At 37.1% G+C, this 27,233-nt stretch overlaps 1 protein-coding gene across 1 annotated transcript in view; it reads left to right on the forward strand.

The window, feature by feature from the left end:
* Positions 1–498: 498 nt before the first annotated feature.
* Positions 499–27,233, forward strand: part of CPB1 (carboxypeptidase B1) — a 33,595-nt gene continuing 6,860 nt past the window's right edge. Inside the window, exons 1-9 of the mRNA XM_025913365.2 lie at positions 499–648; positions 761–836; positions 7,410–7,534; positions 15,479–15,578; positions 15,666–15,767; positions 16,615–16,716; positions 19,334–19,444; positions 19,534–19,624; positions 20,497–20,699. Of these exons, the coding sequence (XP_025769150.2) occupies positions 539–648; positions 761–836; positions 7,410–7,534; positions 15,479–15,578; positions 15,666–15,767; positions 16,615–16,716; positions 19,334–19,444; positions 19,534–19,624; positions 20,497–20,699 (1,020 nt within the window). The 5' untranslated portion in view covers positions 499–538. The remainder of the gene's footprint in view (positions 649–760; positions 837–7,409; positions 7,535–15,478; positions 15,579–15,665; positions 15,768–16,614; positions 16,717–19,333; positions 19,445–19,533; positions 19,625–20,496; positions 20,700–27,233) is intronic.

Raw genomic sequence — 27,233 nt, forward strand, 5'->3', positions numbered from 1 at the left:
TTGATTTCTCTTTCTGCTGCTTCATTATTAGTGTATAGAAATGCAACTGATTTCTATACATCGAATTGATATCCTGCAACTTTGCTGAATTCATGTATATCAGTTCTAACAGGTTTTTTGGTGGAGTTTTTCGGGTTTTCCACACATTCATGTCATCTGTGAAGAGTGAAAGTTTGACTTCTTACATGACAGGGATGTCCACTCTCACCACTGTCGTTCAACATAGTACTAGAAGTCCTAGCCTCAGCAATCAGACAACAAAAGAAATAAAAGGCATACAAATTGACAACGAAGAATTTAAATTATAAAATAGATTTTATTTAAAACTCATTTACCTCCAAACTATTCAAGGCCTAACATCCAAATTAAATAGGTTGAACTTGAGATTATTTGCTCTGTATCCACAGGTGTTGAGAGAGATATCCTCTCAGACTTTACACACCTACCAAGGCAACAATGCCAGGAAAACCATTAATCAAGATTTGATAGTGCCTATCTGCAATCAGAAGAAGAAAACAAACAACACCTTGGATTATAAATGCAGGTGAAACACACCCAAAGGACCAAGTCAGTCACAATGTTGGCGCTCTTACTTCTTATGACCGTGGCCCTAGCATCTGCTCACCATTCTGGTGAGCACTTTGAAGGGTAAGTAAGCAACTCCTTATATGAGCAAGTCCTCTTCCTTGCTATCCCCCAAATTTGAATGCATTACCAAATTTTACATTTTCTCTTCTTCTGATGCTACCTCGCCATTCAGTGAGAAGGTGTTCCGTGTCAATGTTGAAGATGAAAATCACATCAGCTTACTCCATGAGTTGGCCAGCACCACCCAGGTAAATAATGATCCAATACTATAGGTTTGCTTCACAATTACTTTAAAATCTTAGACTGCACTGTGATTCCATCAAAGGAAGAATGACTTAAATATTAACTATAGCAAGAAATAACCTGAAAAACATTTAATGCCACAATACCTTTTTTTTTCCCCTGCCTAAATTAGATTGCCATAGCCCTATAGTATTATAAATCCATGGTAACTTTTGAAGGAGCTGACAGGACATGACAACTGGATGAGTTGGAACAGTCGCAAAGGTCATAGAACATCTAATGTACAGTCACTTCCCTTCTAAGGCAAAAGTGAAAAATGATCAACTTGGATATTACTGAAAAACTGGGCTTCTGTCCAACTTGAAATTCATTTCCACATCCCATGTATCATCTGTTCCCTTTGATTTTCTTTCATTCCAAATCAAACAGCTTGAGTTTTCATGACCTTGCTTCAGGTCCTCTTAATGATATGACATGAAGGAGTTGGGGGCAAAGAAGGTAAAAAGCCATGAATGATTTCCATACTTTTCTTTTACTTTCAAGAAACCAAAATCTCTATGCTACTTAAAGTAAATCCACTGAATATGGGATGAGAACTGATATTTTTAATTATATATGTAGTGTAGCAGGAAGCTATTGTTGACCACAAATAGTTCACTTGGGCCAAAGTTGTTTCTTCATGAAATATAAACCAAAATAATTTGCTAGACCCCTAAATACCTACCTATCTATCTATCTATCTATCTATCTATCTATCTATCTATCTTTTTATAGGGTTTTTTTTTCTTTTGGCTTTTAAGGTATGGACCAAAAAAAAAAAAAAAAAAAAAAAAGAAGAAGAAGAAGAAGAAGAAGGTACAGTGTCATAATCTGAAATAGATTCAAAAGTTTAGAATTGAAAGAAAATAAGTAGTCATGTATTCCGGCCTTCCACTCAAACTGGAATTTCCTCCATAGAAATACCATCTCTGATTGCTAGCCTTAATAAAAACTGTTTGAGAACTTTTAAGGATGGAAGGAATGCTGCTTTTCAGAGTAGCCCATTTGCCTCACAAGTCAACTGTTACATGAAGCTGAAAGCTACCTTCTCTAACTTTGGCCCATTGTACTTAGTTGAGCCAAATATTGTCTTACCTCTAAGATTTACCTTTTCCAGGCCTTTTATCATTTCTCTTAGCACTGGTTTACACTGATCATTCCTGGTCACCTTTGGATATAGCTCAATCTGTCTGTATTTCTTTTTTAAAATGTAGCTTTCAGAATTGGCACTAGACTTCTAGGTATGCTCTGATTAATACAGTCTACAGTACAATTGCCTGTCTTCATCTGTAAAACAGACATTTGTTAATGGGGCCTGAGATTCTTTTAAACATCTTGAACAGTTAAAGAATACTCTTAGTTTATAATAAGCCTATGGCCAATAGAAACCAGTAGGTTATTCTTTTTTCACATGAATCATTCTTAGACAAGGTATTATTTCTTCTTGCCTAATTTATTTTTTACCTAAATGCAGGATTTTAGATTTACTGTGTTAAAATTTATCTTTATAGTTTATTTGAAGCATGATGAGATCATTTAAAAAACTAATTCAGTCATCCATGGAATTCTTCCCCCTAGCTTTGCATCACCAGCAAGTTTGACAAGCACTCCTTCTCAACTTTTATCTTTGTCATTAATAAAGATAAATATTAAGTCAATCAGGGGTCAGCACAGAATTAGAGGCCTCCTTCATGGTTCATTCATTCAATACATATTTATCAAGAGCCTCCAATATGTTAAGTATTGAAAGTGATTCATTAACCAACTATCCTCAGATGTTTGCTCAATTACCCACATTACTGGGGTGTCAGCTCCAGCTAACACTGTGCTTTCCAGCTTGTGAAGAAGAATATAAATGCAGAGACTTTACAAATGCTTTGCTAAGATCTAGATTCAGCATTATATCAGGCTAGTGGTCTCTTTCAATAAGAAGATGAAGTTAATTAGGCCTGACTTACTCTTGCTTTAAACTATGCTGGCTCCCAGGGATCACAGCTTCCTTTTCTGAGCATTCACAATCCATCTGTTTCCAGTTTACTCCACAGCTTTGCCAGAATCCATGCTAAACCCCACGAGCTCCTGCTTCTGGAATTCACCTGTTTTCCTCCTTATGAAATCCAAGATTTACCCCCTCCACTCCTCAGTGATTCCTTCAAGCTCTGATTCCTCCAAGATTGCTGAAGAAGTTCTGCAATCACATGTGCTTTATTATTTTAGTTACCTAAAATTCAGATTTTACAATAGTCAAGAGCAGAGAAACTGGACTCAGACTCCTAGATTCAATTCCTGGTTCTACCACTTGCTAGATGGACTTTAGACATCTCTCTGGATCTCAACTTTCTCATTTGCCAAATGAGATGAATAACAGTATTTACCTTATAGGATTGTTATGAGATTTAAAAGACTTGATATCAGTGAAGCACTTGGAACATAGTGATAACTATTTAAGTATTTGTTATTATTATCATCACTACAACTGGAATATAAATGCAATTTACATGGCCAGTATAATCCCCTGTCTCCTCATCTATCTTGGGCCTCTATGTTCTCTTTCCAAAGAAGGCATTTCTACTAAAAATTGTAACATGTGAAAAATTCTTTACTTATGGCAATTTCATCTCTCAGTGGAAGTAGAAGAAACAAGAAATGGTATACCCCCTCGGAAAAGTCAAAAGCCAAACAACAGTTAAACGGGAAAACTTTCTTTTCTTCCTGCTGCAAGCATCATGCTTTATCTCTAAGCAATGGGACTGCACATTTCTTCTTTATGCATTTTGTTTCCCACACGAATGAAAAGGAGATATTTTTTTCTCCTTAGCAATCTTGCAAGTGCAGCATATTCTGTACTATAGCCTTCCTGATAAGATCATTACAAGGGCATCTAGTCTTTGTATTCATCCTTGGCTATGTGTCCTTTCTCCCAGCTTTTAAACATATCTTCTCACAAGTTGAATACACTAGAGAGATCTGTGATGACATAGGACTCTAGCAGCCTCCCCTTTTCATCTGTAATTATATACTAAGGGGTTTATTTTATCTCCTTGTAATCAGAATTGCACTTTTTCCTTTATTGCAGGCACTAACCATAAAACCTATCCTCTTTGCTCTGTGCTTTCTTGAACTCTGTTTCTCTATGATGAGGTCCATGTTCGTCTATATGCCCAGAGTAACATAGTTACAGTCTTCCAGTGTTCTCATCACTCCCACTATACTACTAAGTTGCTCCCTACTGTCTGGAACTATGCCTGGATTAGAAGTCAACCTTCCAAACAGGAAAGGAAAATTCCATCAAGATAAAATAGTCTATCAGATGTTCAACTTATAGTCAAATGCAACGTGAAGAAACAAACTGTAAATTTGTAAAGAACCAAAGATCTCCAACACCACTATTTATTCTTTTAAAAGCCTAAAAGAATTTACAGTGGACATACTTAATCTTGCTTTTGTGCTGGTTCTATAAGATATTTTAAGAAAGACTCTTCAGTTATTAGCTAGCTGGCTTATTAAGTTAACATTCCCACTGTGCTATCAGTTAAAGATATTCCTTTATCCTCCAACAAATGCTCTTCACAGTTTTTTTAACTCAGCTTCCTGGATTTATAATTTTATAACCTCAGTTTTACAATTTCTTAACATATAATTCAATTCCCCATATCTCACATCATATATTTTACTCTATTTCCATATTTCAGACATAGATCTCGCTCACATGGTCTTGGTAATTACTGAAATGTATACTTATCTCCTTGTGAGAATATTTTGAGTTTATTAATTTTATCCATACTTGATACATTGGTAAACATCTATGAGGCTATAGAGTTCTTCCTGATTTTTGGTTCCATTTCTCCTAAGAAGCACTAGCAACTAACTCCAGTATAGTAAGTCTGCATCACAGCTGGAGAACTTCATAGCATTGGATGCTGGTATATTTGCTGACAAATTTTCCCCATGTCAGACTGAAATTTATAGTACCTCAGGTTAGGTCTTCAAGTTTTCTGTAAAAACATATTCATGAGATTTCTCTACCTCCATTTTAAAGAATCTATCATTGTCACTGCAGAATCTTAAAAGTCTCTATCTCTCTCAGTCTCTCTCAGTCTCGATAGACAGACAGACAGATAGATATAGAGATATAAATATAGACACATAGATACAGATATGTGTGTAGATAGGCAGATAGAGAGAGAGAGATCTCCCAATATTTCGGAGAGCCAAGACCAATGAGTAAGAAGTAAGAGATTAGGAAAGGCAGCTTTCAACTTAATATCACAAAAAAAAAACCCACTCATAAAGCAATTAGGCTATTCTGAATTGGCACTGAATGTATTGAAGATTGTATCAGAACCATCACCAAGATATCATACAGGTACATGCTGCTCTAAGTGAAAAGCTAGTGTCTTAATATAGGTTCCTCAAAGTAGAATCTTAGACAAAGATTTGGGGGCCAAGATTTTGTTTGGGAAGTACAAGGAACACTGGTAAAGAAGTGAGGAGTGATGCAGAGAATGGAAAGCAGACAACAAAGGGAATACTATTAAGACAACTACCATAGACGATGATTAGAGCTTACTCCTACAGAGAAACTCCAAGAAAGGGTAAAATCGCCCACCTCAGAATTATCCCGCCTAAGAAATGAGAGAATTGGAATATTTACACATCCACTTCCCAGGCTCACTGGTTGAGTGCTTCTCTGTAAAGAGTTATTACTTTGCCACCTCCTGGCTGCTGCAACCTGTTAGCTTGGCTTTTTCCAGTTCCAGGGGAAAGAGCCTTCACAGAGATGAAGCTCGGGGCGGTAAGGGGTCCCCTGAGTACACTAAAAGGTCCCAGCGTTATGTGTGGGTGGGGCACTGTCAAGTTCCCTACTGATGTCTGGAAGACTTTGTGTGCTTTACCAATTCAAAACCTCTGTATCTATCATAAAGATACACATCCCTCTCCCATCCCACCTTGGAATGACAAGCATTCTTAGGAACACAAATTCAGAGTTAACTTTTAAAAATATAATTTTTCCTATAATGTGCTTATCTTCATTGCCCTTCTCTTTACCATTTTGGCTAGCTAGAATTCATCACCAGACCCTTGTTTTCTCTGTTCTTATCATGGTATGCCTTTATACCTCCCCCCACTATCTTTTAACTTTCATCTTTATTTTCTCATCTATGACTCACTAGATCACATTCTGTAGCTAATCCTTATCAAATCATCAGTACTGTCTCCCTTCAACACCTTACTGACAATCACACTTTTCTTCTGGAATCCCTTCTGATATTGTCCTAATGTCTCTGCCTCCTACTACCCTGACACTCCCTGTGGTCCTGACTCATGACTCAGCACCCACTAGACATCTACAATGGTCTCAAGATTACCAGGACAGGATATAGGTTATTGGATTCTCCATAGGCAAGTGTACCTGAAACTGAGTCATGTTAATATCTTACCTAATTAGTTTCAATTGAACAACCTCTAAGTCTTGCCCAAACTCCCTTCTAAGTTTCCAAGCAGTGATCCTAAATATCACCTGTCTCAGGCTGGAGACTAGCTCGTAAACATATAAACAGGGACTGGGTGAGACTCAGGGGCAGAGAAAGACCCACTGTCAGGATCACCTCAAGCTTCAAGGTCTTTTCTCAGCTCAAGGAAGAAACAGGAAAACAGACACCTGAGAGAGGCAACACATCCTTAGTTAATGTTTTTCCATGGGGAAAAAAAAAGGAGATTTGAAACCATACATCCAAAAGGGAAAACATTCGAATTATCAAATATGTCATCCTGTTATTTTTGTGCATAAATGTCTCTAAAAAGGTCCCGGTAAAGACAGAAGCTATGTTTGATTCGCTCACTAATATATTCCTAGTTTCAGGCACAGAGCCTAGCGCATAATAGGTCCCTAGTAACAGCAGATGAATAATTGAATGAATGAAAATGTCTGGATCTTTGAGAGCACTTTGTTTCTGGCCATGATGCCAAGATGACCACTGTGGAAAGAGGCATTTTTTCTCTCTGATATATCCTCCACAGGTCAGAGATGTAGATCTTGGTTCTGCACATTACAGTGGCAAGAACAGTGCTGAGTTCCAAGTACAAATGAACAAAATACATCAATTCAAAAGTAAAAAGGAAAGCTCAATCTCTTTCTATTAAATTTTGTGGTTCTAGTTAATTCATCATCATTCATTCCAGCACATTTATCCATTACCACAAACACCACTATCTCAATAAGCAACTGCTCCAGAAAATCAATAAATATAAAAGAACCATTATAGAAAATATTGCAACTAACTAGCATTATGGGAAACAATTACATGTTCTTCATGCTTGATGATAATCAGTTAAGGCCATGTATGTATGTGTAAACATTGTTATTAACATCTAACTTTTGGTTCCAACTTGTTCACTCAAAGGAAATGTTTTTAAGAGATTTCATGGATGATTTGAATTTAAAAATAACTCAATGGAGAAGACTACTAGCGTGCTTGATGATAATTCACTCATTGAATTATAGGTGTCAAATACAATATATCTTACTCTTTATTCAGATTGACTTCTGGAAACCAGATTCTGTCACACAGATTAAACCTCACAGTACAGTTGACTTCCGTGTTAAAGCAGAAGATATTTTCACTGTGGAAGATTTTCTGAAGCAACATGAACTACAATATGAGTAAGTTTATGTTTTATAACTATTAAAATTCTCTCCCATGTATGTTCTCATCTTAGCCTCTGAATAACCCTGGGAAGGCAAAACTAAGACCAAGAACAGGCTTCCCTAGGGCTCCAAAAAATAGATCATGGCAAAACTGGCCCTACATTCCAAATCTTAAGACTTTAAGCCCAGTAGATTTTTTTTTAGTTACTGTTCTAATAAAAATGGCTTTCACTTTTGAACTCCAATTCAGCAAGATACCTGACCTGCTACTGGTTTACAAATGATACACAGACTACAGGTCAAATCATGAACACTCTATTATCAATCAGCTAGACAGTTTTAGACCTAAATTACACCAAGCCTTCTTTCCAAGTGAGAAGTCCTTATGAATTAGGACTCTTATGCTCCTGACTTTTTGTGTATGCACACTGGACTCAATAAATATTTATTTCAACTTAACCAATTATTCCTATTTTATTATCATTTTAAATTTCTTCACCATGAAAAGTGTACTTCTTAATCCCCATCCTCTTTCTTCCCCATTCCCCCACCCATATCCCCTCTGGTAACCATTGGTTTTTTTTCTCTTTAAGAGTCTATTTCTTGGGTCACCTGGGTGGCTCATTTGGATAAGCAACTGACTTCGGCTCAGGCCATGATCTCATGGTCCATGGGTTCAAGCCCCACATCAGGCTCTGCGCTGACAGCTCAGAGCCTGGAGCCTGCTTTGGGTTCTGTGTCTTCCTGTCTCTCTGCCCTTTCCTTGCTCATGCTCTGTATCTCTCTGTCTCTCAAAAATAAATAAACATTAACAAATTTTTTAAAAAAGAATCTGTTTCTTGGTTTGTCTCTCTCTTTTCTTTGCTCATTTGTTTTGTTTCTTAAATTCCAGATATGAGTGAGATCATATAGTATTTGTCTTTTTCTGACTGACTTATTTCACTTAGCATTATACTCTCTAGCTCTGTCCATGTTGTTGCAAGTGGCAAGATTTCATTCTTTTTTATGACTGAACAATATTCCATGGTATACATACACCACACCTTCTTTATCCATTATATCGAAGTGTATGGACACTTAGGCTGCTTCTAAAATTTGGATATTGTAAATAATGCTGCAATAGAAAAAAAAAAGAGGTGCATGTATCCATTTGAATTAGTGTTTTTGTGTTTGAAGGGTAAAGAGCCAGTAGTGTGATTACTGAATCATAAGGTAGTCCTATTTTTAACTCTTTGAGAAAACTCTATACTGTTTTCCACAATGGCTGCACCAATTTGCATTCCCACCAACAATGCAAAGGGTTCCTTTTTCTCCACATACTCTGTGAGCACTTGTTTCTTGTGTTTTGTTTTTGTTGTTTTTTTTTTTTATTTTAGCCATTCTGACAGGTGTGAGGTGATATCTCATTGTAGTTTTGATGTGCACTTCCCTGATATGGGTGCCATTGAGCATCTTTTCATGTGTCTTTTGTCCATCTGGATGTCTTCTTTGGAGAAATGTCTCTTCATGTCTTCTGCCCATCTTTTAATTGCATTATTCATTTCAGGGTATTGATTTGTACGAGTCCTTTATATACTTTGGATAATAACCCTTTATCGAATATGTCATTTACAAGTATCTTCTCCCACTCCATATGTTGTATTTTACTTTTGTTGATTATTTCCCTCATTGTGCAGAAAGAATTTTGATATAGTCCCAATAGTTTATTTTTGCTTTTATCTCCCTTGCCTCAGGAGACATCTAGAAAAATGCTGCTATGGCCGGTATCAGAGAGATTACGGCCCGTACTCACTTTAAGGATTTTTATGGATTCAGGTCTCACATTACATCTTTAATCCATTTTGAGATCATTTTTGTGTATGGTGAAAGAGAGTGGTCCAGTTTCATTCTTTTGCATGCAGCTCCCCAGTTTCCCAAACATTATTTGTTGAAGACACTGTCTTTTTCCCATTGTATATTCATTCCTCTTTTGTCAGAGATTAATTGGCCATGTAATTGTGGGTTTATTTCTAGGTTTTCTGTTCTAACCCATTAAGCTATGTGTCTATTTTTATGCCAGTGCCATACTGTTTTAATTACTACTGCTTTGTAATATATCTTAAAATCTGGAATTGTGATATCTCCAGTTTTTTGTTTTTTTTTTTTTTTTCCTTCCTCATGCTCCTTTAAGATTAAGGACCAGACTAGGGTCAGACTGAATGGTTCTTCTGTGCAACCTCAAGGCCCCACCACTATCTCTAACGGTATAAGTCGTGAAGATAAGGACTAAAAGAAAGAAAAGTGATTCCTCAAAGGCCTAATACAGAGTTGGCTAAGCTGATGACCCTATCTCCTGTCTCCAAATACCACACTGATCCATCTAAGCCTCTCCAGATGAGAATGTCTTCCTAAGTAGAGGCAGTTGTCCACTGTCGATACAACAAATAGATAGTAAATGCTTATATATACCAAGTCCAAAAAAGGACAGATATGGCCCTCCTCCCTTCAGAGGAAAACAGACTTTAAACAAAGAATTGCAAAATTGTGTAACAGCTGTCAAGAAGAGCAAAGAGCTGGATATATAGGGGGGAAATGACCAACTCTAGGGTCAGGGAAGGCCACTGGAGGAAATGAGGCTTCAGCTGAGAACTTAAAGATGAGCCAGTGTTAGCCAAAGAAAAGAAAAAATCATACTCTAGGCAGAGAACAGATTATATAACCTATATGTAACCTTATAACTGGGAGAGACTATGCTGACCCGAAGGCATTTGCACTAGAGGGAAGAAAGAAATGAGGACTTTTATCCCAAACAGTTATTCCTCCAGGGAGTGGGTCAGTGAGAAGCAAACAGGCAGTTTGTCAAGCTCCAGTCCTGAACATTCAAATGTTTAATCCAAGAGCAGCCTACCACAAGCTCAAGTCCTCATTATATTTTGGGTAAATATACCTTAAAGAATTTCACAAAAAATCTTCTCTTGTTTTGACATCTTAAAAATATAGAATAGTATTTATGCTAGTGAAGATGTAAGAATTGTTACCTATGAGGTCTGTACGTCATCAGAAGTGGTGCGGCCTAACACAACAAGCAAGTATTCCAGCAAAACACAGACCAGATCCAAATCCTGGGTCTGCACCTTCCTGGTTGTGACCTTAGATAATGTGCTTCATGTTTGTGAATTTCAGTTTCCTAATCCATAATGTGAAGATATTATGCCTCTCTCAAAAATCTGTGAAGATGAACAAAACAATACACAAATAAGTTGCAACTGATACTACTATTGCTGTGACCGCTGCTATGGTTTACTATTGTACAAAGAGGGAGATGATACATTGTTTAAAGGTCAACAGAAACTGTTTTGCTTAACCCCATTATCATGGCTCATATAGCTTAGCTATCTGCTTCTGCCTGAGGGAAGTGTCAAAATGTGACCTTAAGAATTGACTCTTCAAAAAAAAAAAAAAAAAAAGATATAACACAGTTAAGTTTCAAAATTTGATTAAGATTCATGTCTGTGACTTTTTGCTCTTCTTATTACACTAGGAAGAACGTCAAAAATCCTAACCTTTAGTAGTCCTCAGTAATATTTTTTAAGTGACAGATTCTTTATAATTCCTTAAGAAAAACAAAGGAATATCAGAGACCATAAGCTAACCCTAGCTACCTGAATCATGTCCTAATTCTACCTATATCCCAAAGCAGTAAAATGGCTTCTAATCGCATTCCTTTTATCAGACAGAAAGTTTAATCCTTTTTTAGTGGGTAAACTTTTTGGGAACTGGATGTAAATGTTGTCTCATCTAGAACATAGGATATTCCCAAGAGCTAAGCTCTTGTTAATTTTTGTTTCTGTTTGCTGCTTAGCACATTTGTAGCATATAATTGTCTAAATATTAAATAATAATAAGTCCCCAGAAATCCTGGAGAAGCACACCAGCAATATCCTTGCTGGGGCTGCAAGCAGTCCCTGTGCATCCCATTATTACCTCATATGGTAACTAATTTGTGTTTAGACAGTTTCCTGTCGGCAAGAATTTGTAGCTGTGTTTACATGCGACAGGAACCAGCTACTGCACAACTTCCAACAAAAAAGCTTTGCAGATTTTTTCCATGGTTCCAAACCTTCTTCACCAAGACTCGTATCACTTTGGCAGCTTTAATCAGTTTCTGAGTTGCCATGGGAAAAAATTCACAATGTGTACACCAAGAAAAATCACTATTTTTATGCCTATGCTGTACACTTAGGTAGAGAAAAACCAGGAATTAGATGGTGCAAATCTCCAGCTTTTCGTTCTGAAGCCAGGCTGACAGACCTTTTGGTGGGCAGCCCTTCACAGAATACCTTCCTACAAACCGCAGGATGGTTGTCTTTCCCCTATCCAACCTAGGAAGAAACTGATTGTTACTAACTACCTATACTGCTATTTTTCTGCGTTATTTCAGATTAAGACAGGAACGTCCTTGGATAGCAATGGGTACTTAACAGTGTTCTTCAAGAGCAATGGGCATGTAGTATGGGAACTAACCAAATACTCCTTTTTCAAGAATCTATAAGGGGAAAAAAGTTAGTCGTGTCTCTCCTTCTCAGACATTCCATTCCTTGTTTTGTTGGGAGTCCCTGTAATCTAATTTGCTTGCATGTTTGTATAGAAGAAGTTGGGTGGCACTTATAAAAGGAACATAGAAAAGTATAAAATAGTGTACATGCCCCTGTATTTTGGAGCTGTAATGTAGTCCCTATTACATTAAGAGGCATTATTTTAATCTCCTAGAATAGAAGCTCATTATTTGGTAATAATATTTGTAATACAGCTAAAGTAGTGCTTTGTCCTAAATCTAATAAAATCAAATAATCACAAGGCTGGATAGGATCATTTCAGGTCAATCCCTTGCCTTCAGGCAAAAGTCAGCACCACATTAACCTCATTCTGATGCTCTTTTGCAACTTACTACAGGGTACTTTTACTCTTGGGTGTCATCTTAAATTTAACAGTTTTTTAATGCTCCTTTGTCCTTAATACTGATGAAAACGTTTAACAGTTAACATAGTAATAACTCTACCAGAATGTCTCATCTAACTACCAAACAAAACACTAATCCATACATAGTCACTAAGTCTTCTAAATAATGTGAATTTTTGGATTAGGTACAGAGAAAGGATAGCCATAAGCAGGGGAAGGTCTCTTGTCCCTCTATTCAGAGCTAGTTGCTGATAGATCAGAGCTGGCCACAGTTAAGGTCTTAGACACAATTGTCTATTGAAGGTCTTGAGGCTGTGGAATGCCTGGGAGCATTTCAGTGACGATTTCTTTTCTCTGGGCACCCACTAACAAGCCATGTGACCTAGATGATATTGTACTCGCTCACTGACGATGAAAAATCTTGTTACAGTGAAAGTAGATGCCATTTACGGTTTCCTCGTGGAGTTTTAGCTTTGCCATTCAGTCAGAGAAGTTCCTCTTTGTTACACAGGATGTGTTCCTTTAAATGGATGATCTTAGAATGGAATATAGATGTTTTCTTAAAGGTTTTGGCCAATTTTATTTTTTGTTTTCAAGTTTTTGTTTTGCTTGCTTTGCTCTGGTTTTGTTTGTTTTTGGTTTTTATAAATATTATATTTGAAAATCACTTTCCTAAACTATCCACTTTAAGTGTTTTCCTGGAGTTATGAAGGTGGTAACTGGCACTTTTAGCATAATTTTTTTTTTTTTTCATAAACCTTGAAAGACATCTATGACCAAGGCCTATGAGTCCAGTCACTGCATTTTACAACTGAAAAGGACATTAATACCGGCTAATCAAATGCCCCCTTCTCAAAATTATGAAATTAGGCCCAGATATTAAATAATTTTTCTGAAGTCAACTTACAAGTTAGTCAAAACTATGACCCCTGACCTTTTGATTCCTAATTCTGGATTCTTCCTACTTCTGCCCTATCCCTTAACAATCCAATTTGGGTGTTGAATATAATTATAGAACATACTATAAACATTATTCTTAACTGTAGCAGGCAGAATGATGGCCCCTCACCCCGAAAATGTCTACATCTTAATCCCCAGAAGACCTGAATATGTCACATTACATGGCAAAGAGGAGTTAGAGTTGTAGATGGCGTTAAAGTTGCTAAACAGCTAAACTTAAAATAGGTAGATTATCCTAGATTGTCCAGATAGGCCCAACATGATCACAAGGTCCTTACAAGTGTTAAAGGGAGGCAGAAGAGGAGGTCAGAGTGATGTGACATGCAGAGGACTTGAGCTGCTGTTGCTGGCTTCAAAGTTCAAAGACAAGGGCAAAGAGCCAAGGAATGTGGGCAGCCTCTAGGAGCTGGAAGGGGCAAGGAATCAGATTCTCCCATACAACTTCTAGAAAGAAGCACCTTGATTTGTTGACACCTTGATTTTAGCCCATTGAGACCGGTGTTGGACTTCTAACTTACAGCACTGTAAAATAATAAATTCATGTTGTTTTATACCATACTACATTTGTGGTAATTTACAGCAGCCGTAAAAATGAGTATACTAACAAAGTACTGAGGGCTGCTCAAAGAGAAACTTTCTTTCTGCAAGCTAAATTTTTAAGTCTGCTCCTTTTCCCTTTTCTTTTCAATACCACCTTAAGACAGTTAAGACCTTAAGATAGTATTTGCCTGGGGGCACCTGGGTGGCTCAGTCCTTAAGCATCTGACTTTGGTTCAGGTTTGTGAGTTTGAGCCTGGCTTGGGCTCTGTGCTGACAGCTCAGAGCCTGGAGCCTGCTTAGGATTCTGTGTCTCTCTCTCTGCCCCTCCCCCATTCTCTCTCTCTCTCTCTCTCTCTCTCTCTCTCTCTCTCTCTCAAAAATAAATATACAAATAAACATTTAAAAACATTTTAAATGACAATATTTGCCTCTTGCTAAGGAGCAAATATTATTTAGTATTAATTTATTGCATTTTCCATAAACAGACACAAGTTCGTTCCCAAGTTAACCAAACGAAGAAGAGACTAGGAGGGAGGTTCAGAGGATGTCCCTGACATACTTCATCAGAAAGCCCTTGGAGCAGCCACAGGAGAAGTAGACTTTTGATATGTGGCTGCAATTCTCTGTATGTTAGATAAAAACATTTCAAGGCTTCACTGTGGATGATACAAGTTTCTGCAAACTAGCTTCTGTCCATAATATTCACAGTGCTGTGATCAAGGACATTAATGCTCATAAAATTTTGTCCTTTCAGAACATACTTTTTACATTCAACAGTAAGTAGCAAAGACAAATGAAGTCACACATAATCCACACCTTCCAGCCTGCCCTTTATAATAGGAACTTTCACCTGAACAAACATTTATGGAAATAAGCAGGCCTCAAAGGTCTGTCACCAATTTTCATAATACTTTGCTACAGAGCCATTCTTTGATTACTTTAAACCAACCAAAAATAGGCAAGCAGAAACTAGTTCTTTAACTCCAGAATTTTTTGCCTAATAATAAATTTTTAGTTTATTAATATTTCTGAATTTCCACCCATCAAGACATTTTTCTCAAAACCTAGAGAAAGGCCCTCAAGTGACCAACTGTCTCAGTTTACCTGGGACTGACTGGTTCCTGGGACATGTGACTTTTAGTGCTAAAACCAGGGAAGTCCTGGGGAAGAAAGACCATAGATAGGGCTCAAATGCATACTTTTGTGTGGCTGCCCAAGGCCCTGATCCAGAACGCCCCAGGTACCAGGGGAAACCATTTTCTGAATTTAGAGTCCAAGGAAATGTAAATATCTCAAGTTTGGCCTGAGAAAAGAGCCTGCCTTACCTGCACTCTCCAACGATATGTTCACTCTTTGTGATGAGCAGCTCTGTTGAAGGGCATCAGGAATGATCAGAGGACACATGCGACTCCGTGGAGAATGTACTGCACCATTTACTAACACAGTGACTCTAAGTTTTTGCACATGTTCACCGGGAAATACTCGTACGTTCACAGGAGCCTCCCCTTTGGTTTATTGCAGGGTATTGATAAGCAACCTGAGATCTGTGTTAGAAGGCCAGTTTGACAGCCAGGTCCGTGCCACTGGACACAGTTATGAGAAGTACAACAAATGGGAAACGGTATGATGTGCACATGATTTAGACAGACATTGTTTTGGGAACTGAACTAAGAATGGCACATTAATCCACAAACGGTTGCATTGGTAGATAGAGGCTTGGACTCAACAAGTCGCCACTGAGAATCCAGGCCTCATCTCTCGCAGAGCCATCGGAACCACATTTGAAGGACGCACTATGTATCTCCTCAAGGTAATCATTTTTAACCATGACCTTGCCATGTCTGAGGGCTTTAAATCAACGAGTTCTAACACATTAACATCTGTTACACAGACATGCTCATCCCAGCATTGTTATAACTCTTTCCCTGTCTATATGCCCCAGGGAATCAAACAGATTCCCTAGCTTCTTTTATCATATGTGGATTTTTAAATCATTATTTTGATTTATTCGAAAGGAAAATGCAATAAAATAAGAGAAGTCCTATAAATTTAACCACATTCCTGTAAGCAATGTAAATGATCACCTACCTTGATGAAATTCTTCTCTCCCAGATGTTGTTTGCAAATCCATTTGCTAAAGAGGTTCATAAACTTCACGTCTATCAGGCAACATTACAAAGCGTAGCAACAATTTGTTTCTGTCGTCCTCTAATGCCATTTTTGTCATGTAATTCTAATGAAGAAAATAAAAAGACAAGGAGTAAGTGGGAGAGAGAAGAAAATTCTTACAAGATTAGCAACAATCATGATTACTTCTAATTACTCATCCAGTTGTCTTGGTCATGTCACCTAATAATAGCAGCTGAAAATAACCTCCACGTGAGTACAATTAAGCAGTGTAATCAGCATCTTCTGAAAAATATGAGCTTGTCAAGCTTAATAAAAATAATAAACAGCCATGTAAGCCTTCAGTTCAAACACTGTGAGTGTCTAGAGGCAAGAACATACTGTGCTAGTATTGTGTTTTAATTTAATCACAGGATATATCTCTTGCTGCTGTCAAGTTTCACCTGTTGAATCCAAAGCCCAGACTGGTAGTGAATGTTAACCCCTGAATGTGATGAATCACCGTTTCCCTTTTTCTTTGCTTGCAATAGGTTGGCAAAGCTAGACCACATAAGCCTGCCATTTTCATGGACTGTGGTTTCCATGCCAGAGAGTGGATTTCCCCTGCATTTTGCCAATGGTTTGTGAGAGAGGTCAGTATATAGAATGATTTTGGGCGGAGGGAAGTAGAAAGTGTTTTTTTATTTAACAAAAAACTTCAATTTCTTATAACCAGGCTATAATAAGAGTAGTAACACAGAAAAAAAAATCATAATTACAAGTTCCCAATTTTAGGGAACATTTATAAGGTAAAATTTTAAGTTTTTGTAAACTTTTTAAACTTTATTTATTTTGAGAGAGAGTGCACAGAGGAAGGGCAGAGAGAAGAGAGGGAGAGAGAAAGAATCCCAAGCAGGCTCTGCACTATCAGCACAGCACCCAATGCGGGGCTCCAACTCACGAACGAACCGTGAGATCATGACCTAAGCCAAAGTCGGACATTTAACTGACTCAGCCACCCAGGAACCCCTGTAAGATTTTAAAACAGTTATCAGATTTGATTTATTTAAATTGGACTCATCAGAACTTTCTCACCCACCTTTGGTGGAGAAACTAACAGGTAGTATAATGGAGAGGTCATTTAAAAGTAAATGTGGATAAACCACTAGCTTCGTCATTATCTTTTGGACAGTAACTGTCGTATACTTCACAAAAAAACAACAACAACAATGAATAGTGGTCCCTACTCTAAATGATACTGTTTTTCACTCCTTGTAATTGTAATAAGATATATGTGAAATCCCTTTAACTGAAATTTTTTAAATATCCATGAGTCCATATTGATATAAACAAATTATTCAATAAATATATAAAAGGGAAAGAAGGAACAATCTTTCTTAAAGAAGAATTATAACTAATGGATATACAAAGGATGGACAAAAGAGAAAATTACCATTAGAACACCACAGTAATAATCATTTCACGAAAATCTACGTATGGATGCAAAAATTAGTGAGTAAAAGTTTAAAGACAAATAGGACATTTGCAGTTTCAAAGTATCTCCCCAAAAATATGTATTAAATTACAAAGACAAAGTTTACAGTAGAGAAACAGCAGAAACTATTTAACCAAATAGTGATCAAGGTTAACATCACTGGTAACATCATCAGCATAAGACAAAATCAGTATCATGTACCACCAGGTATTATGTACGGAAAAGACACAATGTCTTTATGGTATTCTTCCTAAAAATGCATAACCTTCCTCTAATCATAAAGAAAAATTGAGACAAATCCAAATTGAGGGGGCTTCTGCAAAGTAACCAGACTAGTACTCTTCAACAGTGTCAAAGTCATAAAAAACAAAGACTGAGGAACTCTCACAGAGAAGAGGAGACAAAGGAAACATGACAACCAGCATAGTGTGGGATTGTATATTGGATCCTAGAGCAGAAAATAATAGTGGAAAAACTGGCTAACTCTAAATAAAACCTATGGTTTAACTTATATTACTGTGTCAATGTTAATTCCTTCACTTTGATCGCTGTACCATGATTGAGTTAGATGATAACATTAGGAGAAGCTGAGTAAAGGGCATACGGGAACCCTTTGCATTAGCAACTCTTCTCTAAGTCTAAAATTATTTCAGAATTAAAAGTTTAAAATATTGAAGTACTTTTAAAATTAAGAATATTATTATATACAATATACGGTCTTTTGTGTGAAACACTTGTGTATATATTTGTCATGGTCTTGGTTTCTAGACATGTTATGTATCCAATTGTCACCATTTAACTTCAATGGGTATCTCGCCATCTGCCCTCTGGAAGGGAAAAACTTTATTATTACTTTGGTTATCTCTAAGATTAGACCACTAAAAAGAACACGGTTCTGTAGCTCCTCCAAACTTAACATCACATATTTTATCATGTGTTTTTATAATGAATATACATGTGTAGAGTCACAAAAAGTATATTAAAACTATTAATACATAGAAGCCTTAACTATTTTAAAGTCTACTCAAAAAAGCCTAGGGAAGAGTTGAATTGAAGTTTAACATGATACTGGGGCTGAGGAACTATGACTAAAAGAACATAATAAATGAGTATGAGGTCCTTCATTCATAGAGGAATGTCCACATTACTTAGCAGGGGTAGCTAGTCCCTTAACAGGGTTCCCTTCTCAATACAGAGGAGTAAGAAGGAGACTTTCATCTTTATGCAGGCTTTGGTGAGAGCCACCCAAAATCTACCAGTGTGAGCTCACTTCATAAAGGGGGGCTTCTTCATTCCCCTTCCTTATTGGACATTCTCTCTAGTGAGACTATCTACAGGAGGTTTCACAAAACTTAAATAAATTTCTAGATGATAGCAGAAACACCCATAGCCACCCATAGACATTCCTTACTTACTAAAAACAGGTCTTACCTTCATATCCTACTCACTTTGAAAAAAATTTACTGCAGTTACTATTAGAAAATGAATATGTTTTTTAATAGTCTAGTTTTATTAAATCTTTGCTCATCTTTAAAGTGAAAAGTTAAATAAATAATTATTCGAGTTATATATGGATGTAATAGAATGTCCTGGAAACAGAGAAGAATTAAAAACTATTTTAATCAAAACTATGGGTAAAATTTTGCTAACTGCCTTTTAAATATTAAATAGCTACCTCAGTAGGTAGATATTATTACCAGTCAATATTCATACAGTCTATGCAAGTTTCACACATTCCATTTTTTCATGAAATTCTCTTCCTAATTCATACACAGGCTATTCGCACCTATGGACATGAGAGCCACATGACAGAACTTCTCAACATGTTAGACTTTTATGTCTTGCCTGTGGTCAATATTGACGGCTATATCTACACCTGGACCAAGGTATATGAACCAATACTGAGAGGGGCTGATGAAATTAAAACCAACCCACTTTCTATTATACTTGACCTAACCACACAATCCACTTTCAGAACCGAATGTGGAGAAAGACTCGCTCCACCCAGATTGGAACCACCTGCATTGGCACAGACCCCAACAGAAATTTTGATGCTGGTTGGTGCAGTAAGTATCTAGCTGACCATTTTGCCATGCATCTATTGAAAAGCCTGGGAGGACAAACAACATAGGAAAACAAAACAGTGTCTAAAATAAGAAAAAATGTCAAGGTTTACATTTTAGAATTCTAGCTTTCTGAAAGCACAGTTTATTTATTCACTCAAAAAAATATATTATGTGCTGTATAGTGTTCCCAGCTGTGCTAGATGCTGGAAACACAAGGCTGAGCAATCCAGACAGAATTCTACTACTTTGAAATGTATCATCTAGAGGAGACAGTCATTAAATAATTATTTAAATTAAAATGTGATATAATTACAATTTTGTGATTCAACTCTCAGAAAATGATTACAAGTAATAAGAAAATTTCTCATGTATGTTAGTTTCCCCCTTATTAATTTTCTTGCACTATATTGAGATTTCATTGTATAATACTACACAAAGACACACTGATAATTTCACATGCAACTTTTTACCCCATTAGCTTAAAAACATAAGACCCTAATCTCATGACTAAATGTATGTGCATGCCTTATATACCTACATGATCACGAGGGCGCCTATAAAAACAGCTTTTCTTTTTAAGTTTATTTATTTATTTTGAGAAAGAGGGTGAGCAGGGGGAGGTACAGAGAGAGAGAGGAGAGAGAATCCCAAGCAGGCTTCACACTGTCAGCGCTGAGCCCAACGTGGGGCTTGATCTCACAAACCGAAACAACGAGATCATGACCTGGGCCAAAATCGTGGCAATCAACCAACTGAGCCACGCAGGAGCCCCAAAAACAGCTTATTTTTAACTCTCTAAATTGGAAGTTTGAAACATGCTTTGTAAGAACTTTAGTAGGTGGCCATTCCATTAATGACATATGTTTTTGTAGAAGTCGGAGCCTCTCGAAAGCCCTGTGATGACACTTACTGTGGACCTGCTGCAGAGTCCGAAAGAGAGACCAAGGCCCTGGCTAATTTCATCCGCAGCAACCTCTCTTCCATCAAAGCATATGTGACAATCCACTCATACTCCCAAATGATGCTCTATCCTTACTCCTATGATTATAAACTCACAGAGAACAATGCTGAGTTGGTAAGTAGTTGTGGTAGTAAATATGGTATTTCACTGTTGAAAATTTTTAAATCCTATTCCTGAGAAAAAAAATTATAAAAACAATTTCTAAAAGTTCCATTAATTTTTGGCAGTAGAAGCAAAGAAAAAACTTAGTACAGATTTATAAGGAATCTGGAATTGGCTGATAAATTGGCTAAAAGAGATATGATTTTAATGGGGGGAAACAGTTCCCAACATTTAAACCAGTTTAGTCACTAATTGTCAAAATGACAATAGCTACACTTACTCCTGCTTCACCACAATACTAACTACATGATGATTTCAGATGCATCTGGGATAATCAACAAGGTTGCTTCATCTCACACACAAACAGAAAGTCAATTCTGTCAAGTTGCCTTGAGCTGGATCTGACATAGGCAGAGCATGGCAGATGTCATTAGGAATTTGGCACATTTGGTTGATACTGGGTTAAGTGATAAGATCTTAAAATTGCTTATTCCACTGTTTGATTATATGAGACACAGTAGTAAAGCAATCAATGAATGAATAGTATGAATGGGTACTTCCTAGATATAGGAAATAATGCAAAAAAATATTTAAGTGTCTATGACACAAAAAAACGCAATCTTGTTAGAAAATCATGATATAACCACATGAAACGTCAAATAATATAAGAATTTTATAACATTCACATTAACAAATATCACATGTCAATGCATAATTTTTTAAAATCAGCAGGTTTGAATCCTTCAAACAATATTTTCTAGTTTATGAAACATCTGGCTGCCATAAGTTGGGACCAATGACCTTAAGAACAAGTGTAAGATTTAAAGCATTTGAGTTATGCCAAAAAATAAAGGGGGGGGGGGGTTCCCACTTAGACAATGACATAGATATTTGGCTTACCTAAATGCATAAATTTGAAGAGCCAGTGACTTTAACAACTGGAAACTGTTGTTTTGTACTTTCAGTCTTTCAGAGACCAAATAAAATATGTAATACTATAAATATTTTGTGAAGAGCAAAACGGGAAAATAACTCAGCCTCTTAGAAAACTAGATCCTTTTCATTAAAAAAAAAAATCTATTTTTCAAAAAGCTTCCCATTTTCCCTGTCCACAGCCAAAAAAACAAAGGAAAACATCATTAGCTGGAACCATTAACTATTTCAATTTTCCAATTATGCTCCATCTGTTAAGTGTTCCCAGTGGGTGCTCACAGTCCTGCTATCCCAGAGATGGGTGTGGTCAGATCCTCATTTCAATCCCAGATTTCAGTCCCTGAGGAAAGAAGGTGGGGCTATGTTGTTTGCTTTATTCATGTGAATATGTTTAAACTGTGCCACATCAGAAAAGAAAAAGACAAAGCCATATTAAGTGTAACAATAACCAATACATCCAGTTTGCTTAATATATCCAGTTTTAAACCCAAATTCTAAAAGACTAATGCTAACAGAAAAATTTTAAAGTGTTCTTTGGAAATGAGCTGCTTCACAAATCATCAGTACTTTTTCTTATTGGGGAATAAGTTAATTCTAATTAACAAAGACTTGGAATAAACAGAATTATATCCAGTAAAATATTCATAATCTGGATACAAAAATACAAACCATAATACAAAAAATACAAACCATAAAATAATCTTATGTTGGATGTTTACTTTTATATTCACAAAACCAATAAATTCAAGAAAAAGTATATGCTACTTCTTACCCTTTCTGAGCATGACAAGATAGGTGGCTGAACTGCAAATTTAATTGTACTTATATCACAGTAATTGATTTAAAAGTTACTTTAATTTCCAATCATTTTTTTCTATGATTAAGCTTTTGCCTAGCGTCTTAAAAGAAATACTTAAGCGTCACTAGTAAAATCTAAAGTGAATGTTAATTTGATTATTTGATTCATTGGGAATCTGAATTTAATCCAGCACCCCAAAATAACTTAAATCTTTTGAATAACTAGAGATCCTTTCCATCGTTTTCTTATTTTGCATAATTCCAATTCACTAACTTCTTAAGTACATTCTGCTAGAGCAACTCATAACTGTAGTGTTAATGAGTAAATACACATAGCCAAAAAAGAATCTGAGTCTCTCATAAAGAAAAATGTTGGCTTTTTCACAGTTTTTATTTGTAATGAGGATATTAAGAACAAAAAGTAGAAGTCTTGATCTGGGTACAGTAAATGTTCCATCCAAATCTAGTGCTTTTAAATTAATTCTCAGCTAGAAAAAAATGTGATCCCGCTGTAGAAAACTAAAGGTAGGGAAAGATTAACAAGATGAATTCTTGGCATACCACATTATAAATAACTTAGAATTTCTTAAAGTGGACTTTGTCTTACACAGAATTGAGTGCATAGATATGGATATGATTCTTACTTATCTTTACATTTATAAAACTTACAAGATTATGTTTGTAGCAAAAAAAAAAAAAATGCTTCAAGGAGAATAAGACTGTAAACTGAAGGAAATTATCCTGTACCCATATTAGAATTCTTAGCGCAAATTTAGGACACACAGCAATCTTTGATATCTGAGTCATGATAAAAATGTATGTGGCTTCATTTCTGAAAGATGTTACATGTGATTGCCTGACAATTATTCATATCATGAGACAACCTTCAGAGAATGCACAAGACCAATGAAGTAAAAGAACAAGAGAAGTAATAGCATGAATTACAAAGAAAGCTACCAAAAAATATGTCTACAGATCAGTAAAAAATATGAAGAATCATAAAAATATCTTACATGTATAATGCTTTCCAGTTTGCTAACTGCTTTTACACATACTACATTATTTAAAGAAAGAATACAAAGTGCACTGTGAGTTTCCAATGGCTTCATACACTATCCAGTTCCTCGGTGTTGACTTATTCAATATGAAGCTATCACTGTCATCAAAGGAAGTTTTAAGGCCCAGAAAAAGAATATAATTACATTTCCAAAATTCTAAAAGATAATGAAATGCTGGATCATATGACCTCTTTATTGCCAGAGTAAATAAAAACTAGGAGAATTAATTGAAAAGGTTTTCAAAACTATCTATATCTTTGCATTTACTGAGCAGGGAAGAAACTCCAAATCTTTGGTCCATCTCCCCCCCCCCCCAAAAGGGCCTATGTGGCACTATTAATAATAATTATTATTATTATTATCATAATACCATTTCTAAGTCCAAAAGCAGGAACCCAGAATAATAACTGGTCAACTAAGTATCTTGACCCATTCCCCAGACTGACCAAACTGGAAACTGATATGCACCACACAAAGGTACCAGGACATACCTCTCACACCACGTTTCTACATTAGAAGCATGGAACTTTACAGCTGGAAATCTTGAAATTTCTCTGGTTCTGCTTTCTCATTTACCAGCTGCAATAATGAAGGTTTTGCTAAGCCAACACCAGTAGTAGAGACAGCCTTGGGCCTAGAGCTATTGGATCCTGAAGGACTTCCTAGACTGCCCCAATTTCCAGAGACACTCACACATTGGGTAGCCCCTGTAGCCATTTTGCAGAACATTCATCAAATTGCCTTTCTTCCCACAAACACATTATTACCTCTGTGCCTGGATACTGCTAAGAATTTACACTGGTCAGCTGAGATGCCTAACCTCAGGGCCCAGTCTTTATGACTCTAGCCCATACTTTCATGGGCATATACTCTCTAACCAGGAGAAAGATGACGGTCTTTCTGAAAAATTATTAAACTTGACCGAAAGAGAAGAATCCATTCCTAAAGCCTAACACCTTCTAGTCCAATGGCACTTCACTACCTCTTAATTAAAGTTTTAGCTAATGAGCTACCAAGATAGAAATCCACTGCTCCACGCAAGCATGTGAGCACAAAGCAAGACCATGATTAGAGATAAACATAAAAATCAGAGGGAAGAAATGCTGTGATTAGAAGGTGGATAATTGCAGGCCCATGTGCATACCCAACCAATCACAGCTGTTCCCACATCCCTGCCTAATAACAAAAATGACAAGGATATAGTCCCACTGTCAGGCAGGCCACCAGCAGCTAAGGCAGACCAGGACCTGAGACACAAAATATTCACTTCAGGTATTTTCTCAGAACTTTTAAATTTCACTTATAATACAAAAAAAAAAAAAAAAAAAGAAAAAAAAAAATTTAGATGACAACCACAGAATTTATTTAATTAGAGAAACTGGTTGTTGTTTTATCACTATACACTTTAAGTGACTTCTTGGCCTATTAAAGTTCTCCTACAGAGGCCTGGTCAGTACATGGCTCATCAGGTAATTACCAAAAATTTCACTGAGTACCTATCAAGTGCTCAGCGTAAACCATGGTTTTTGCTATCAGAAACGTCAGATCTTATTGAAATGTTAAGACTCAGATATCAGAAACCATACAAGAGAAGTACAGAATGTGGAGTTTCAAACTAAGCACAGTAGTAGGAATGCAGGGCAGGAAAACGGTGATATGTGATAAAGCTATTCAATGAAAGTTATAGAAAGGAGAAACAATTTATTCTGGGCCTTGAAGGATGGGCAGGGTTTGGGGGACAGGGGGCTGAAGAGAGCATTTTAGGCAGACAGAAGAGCCAACAAATGTGCAAGAAGGACACTGAAAAATGGAGAGGGAAGGAGAAGGATCAGCCTGTTTCAAGTGTTCTTGTGGAGGAAGAGCGGGAGTGAGGTAAGGAGATTCTGGAGGGACTTAAATGTCACAATGAGTCCTGTGTCATAGCAGGCCCTAGAGCCTGTAACCTGGTAAATATGATTGCCAGCTGAAATACAGGACTCCCAGTTAGATTTGAATTTCAGAGAAATAACAATTTTTAGTGTACCTATCTTCCAAATATTGCAGACTTATACTGAAGAAGTATTCACTCTTTATCTGAAATTTAAATTTAATGGGGCATTCTGTATTTTTTGCTAAATCTGGCAACATGGCTAGTAAAGTGATATTTTAGCAGCATTGACCTAGCAGCAGTGTTTAAGAGACACTTATACTATCATCAGCAAAGAAGATAGGCATTCAGAGAACCTTCAAAATGGTTGTCCTCCTTTTCAATTTTGTCTCTAAAATACACTCGTGTTTACCATAATTATGTCTTTTATCTGACTTTCCTGTAAACTAGTTTTGCGCTCCCCCCCCCCCACCGCAGCCGACCCCCTAGGAGACATTTGGCAATGTTGGAGAGGCATTTTTGGTTGTCATAACTGTAGGAGTGCTATAGGCATCTCGTGGGTAGAGGCCAGAGGATGCAGATAAACAGTCTACAATGCACAGGACAGCCCCCACAACAAAGAATTATCCAGCCCACATGTCAAGAGTGCTGAGGTTGAGAAACCCTGCTTTAAAACTAAGATAAGAACAAAGTCACATTCCTGGCTCAAGGCCCCTGGCTTTCACCCTCCTCACAAATAGTTTATAGTGTTCTGCAAATCTGAAGTGCAAAAGATACAGTACATTCTCATTATACAGCATTTATTTTTTAGTATTTATTTGGAAGAAGTACAACCTACACACACACACACACACACACAAATACTCTAGACTTTGCAACTTCAGCTGACTCACCCTTCACATTTTCCTTGATTTTAAAGAGCTGAAAAGTATGTATGTAGATCAGCCAAAGAAAAAACTGCTTTACATCAGTGCAAGCATTCCCACTCTCCCCATGAGCTCTGCCAAGACGGGCAGGCCCAGCTCTCCCAAGCCAAGCCTTTCCCCTAACTCCTTGCCTTTCTCTAATCTCGGGCTTCGCAACCAGAGCCTGCACTTGTTTACCCTCCTGTTTTTCTCAGAAACATGTTTGTCTTTTCAAGTCCCAAAGGCCTTCTCCTCAGTGCCTGCCTGTGGGCCCTGCAGGCTTCTCCTCTTGCATCAAAATTATAAAAGTTAAATTCCTCATTGGTCCCTTGGTGTAAGTTACCCATTATCACAGAACAGAAGGAAGGAAACGGCAGTTAAAGATCATTTTGATGCTTCCATTATCACATGTATTCACCCAGAGGAATAATTAAACTCAGAACTTCCAGTTAGAAACAAAGTTCTGGAGAAAATTTCCTTCGAATTGGCTTATACCCCATAGTCAGTTTGGAACTTTTGTTTCCTTGTACTGGAATAATGGACCAGCGGAAGACCCGAAGAGGCAGCCCCCCGCCTCCCATGACTCTGGCTTGCAGTGAAGACCATGGGCACAGCCATGAGACAGGGGCTTCCTGATCACATGTTATCTGGGAACGCAGGTCAGTGGAAAAGAACACCCTCGCCTTATTCATCTTACCAGCCCCCTGGAGCTCAGAGCCTGAGAAACATTACACTAGTTGGTCTTTTGTCTCTTGGGCTTTGAGTTAGATGTGACACTTTAGACTCTCTCTGTCTTTTGCTCTATGACCAAGGCCTCTTTTTAAGAAAACAGGTGACAAAAGAGAACATGCATAAGACATGGTAGGAAACTCATATCTAAGGATTAATAAAGGCTGGCCATGTTTGGCCTTGACTGAAAGCAAAGTTTTCTCTGAGGCTGATTTATATTTAGCTTCCTTCTGTTCTTTACAATTGGTAAAACCAG

The sequence above is a fragment of the Puma concolor genome, chromosome C2 (assembly GCF_028749965.1).
Source record: "Puma concolor isolate L17-30 chromosome C2, mPumCon1.1.hap2, whole genome shotgun sequence".
In the NCBI taxonomy this organism is placed as follows: domain Eukaryota; kingdom Metazoa; phylum Chordata; class Mammalia; order Carnivora; family Felidae; genus Puma; species Puma concolor.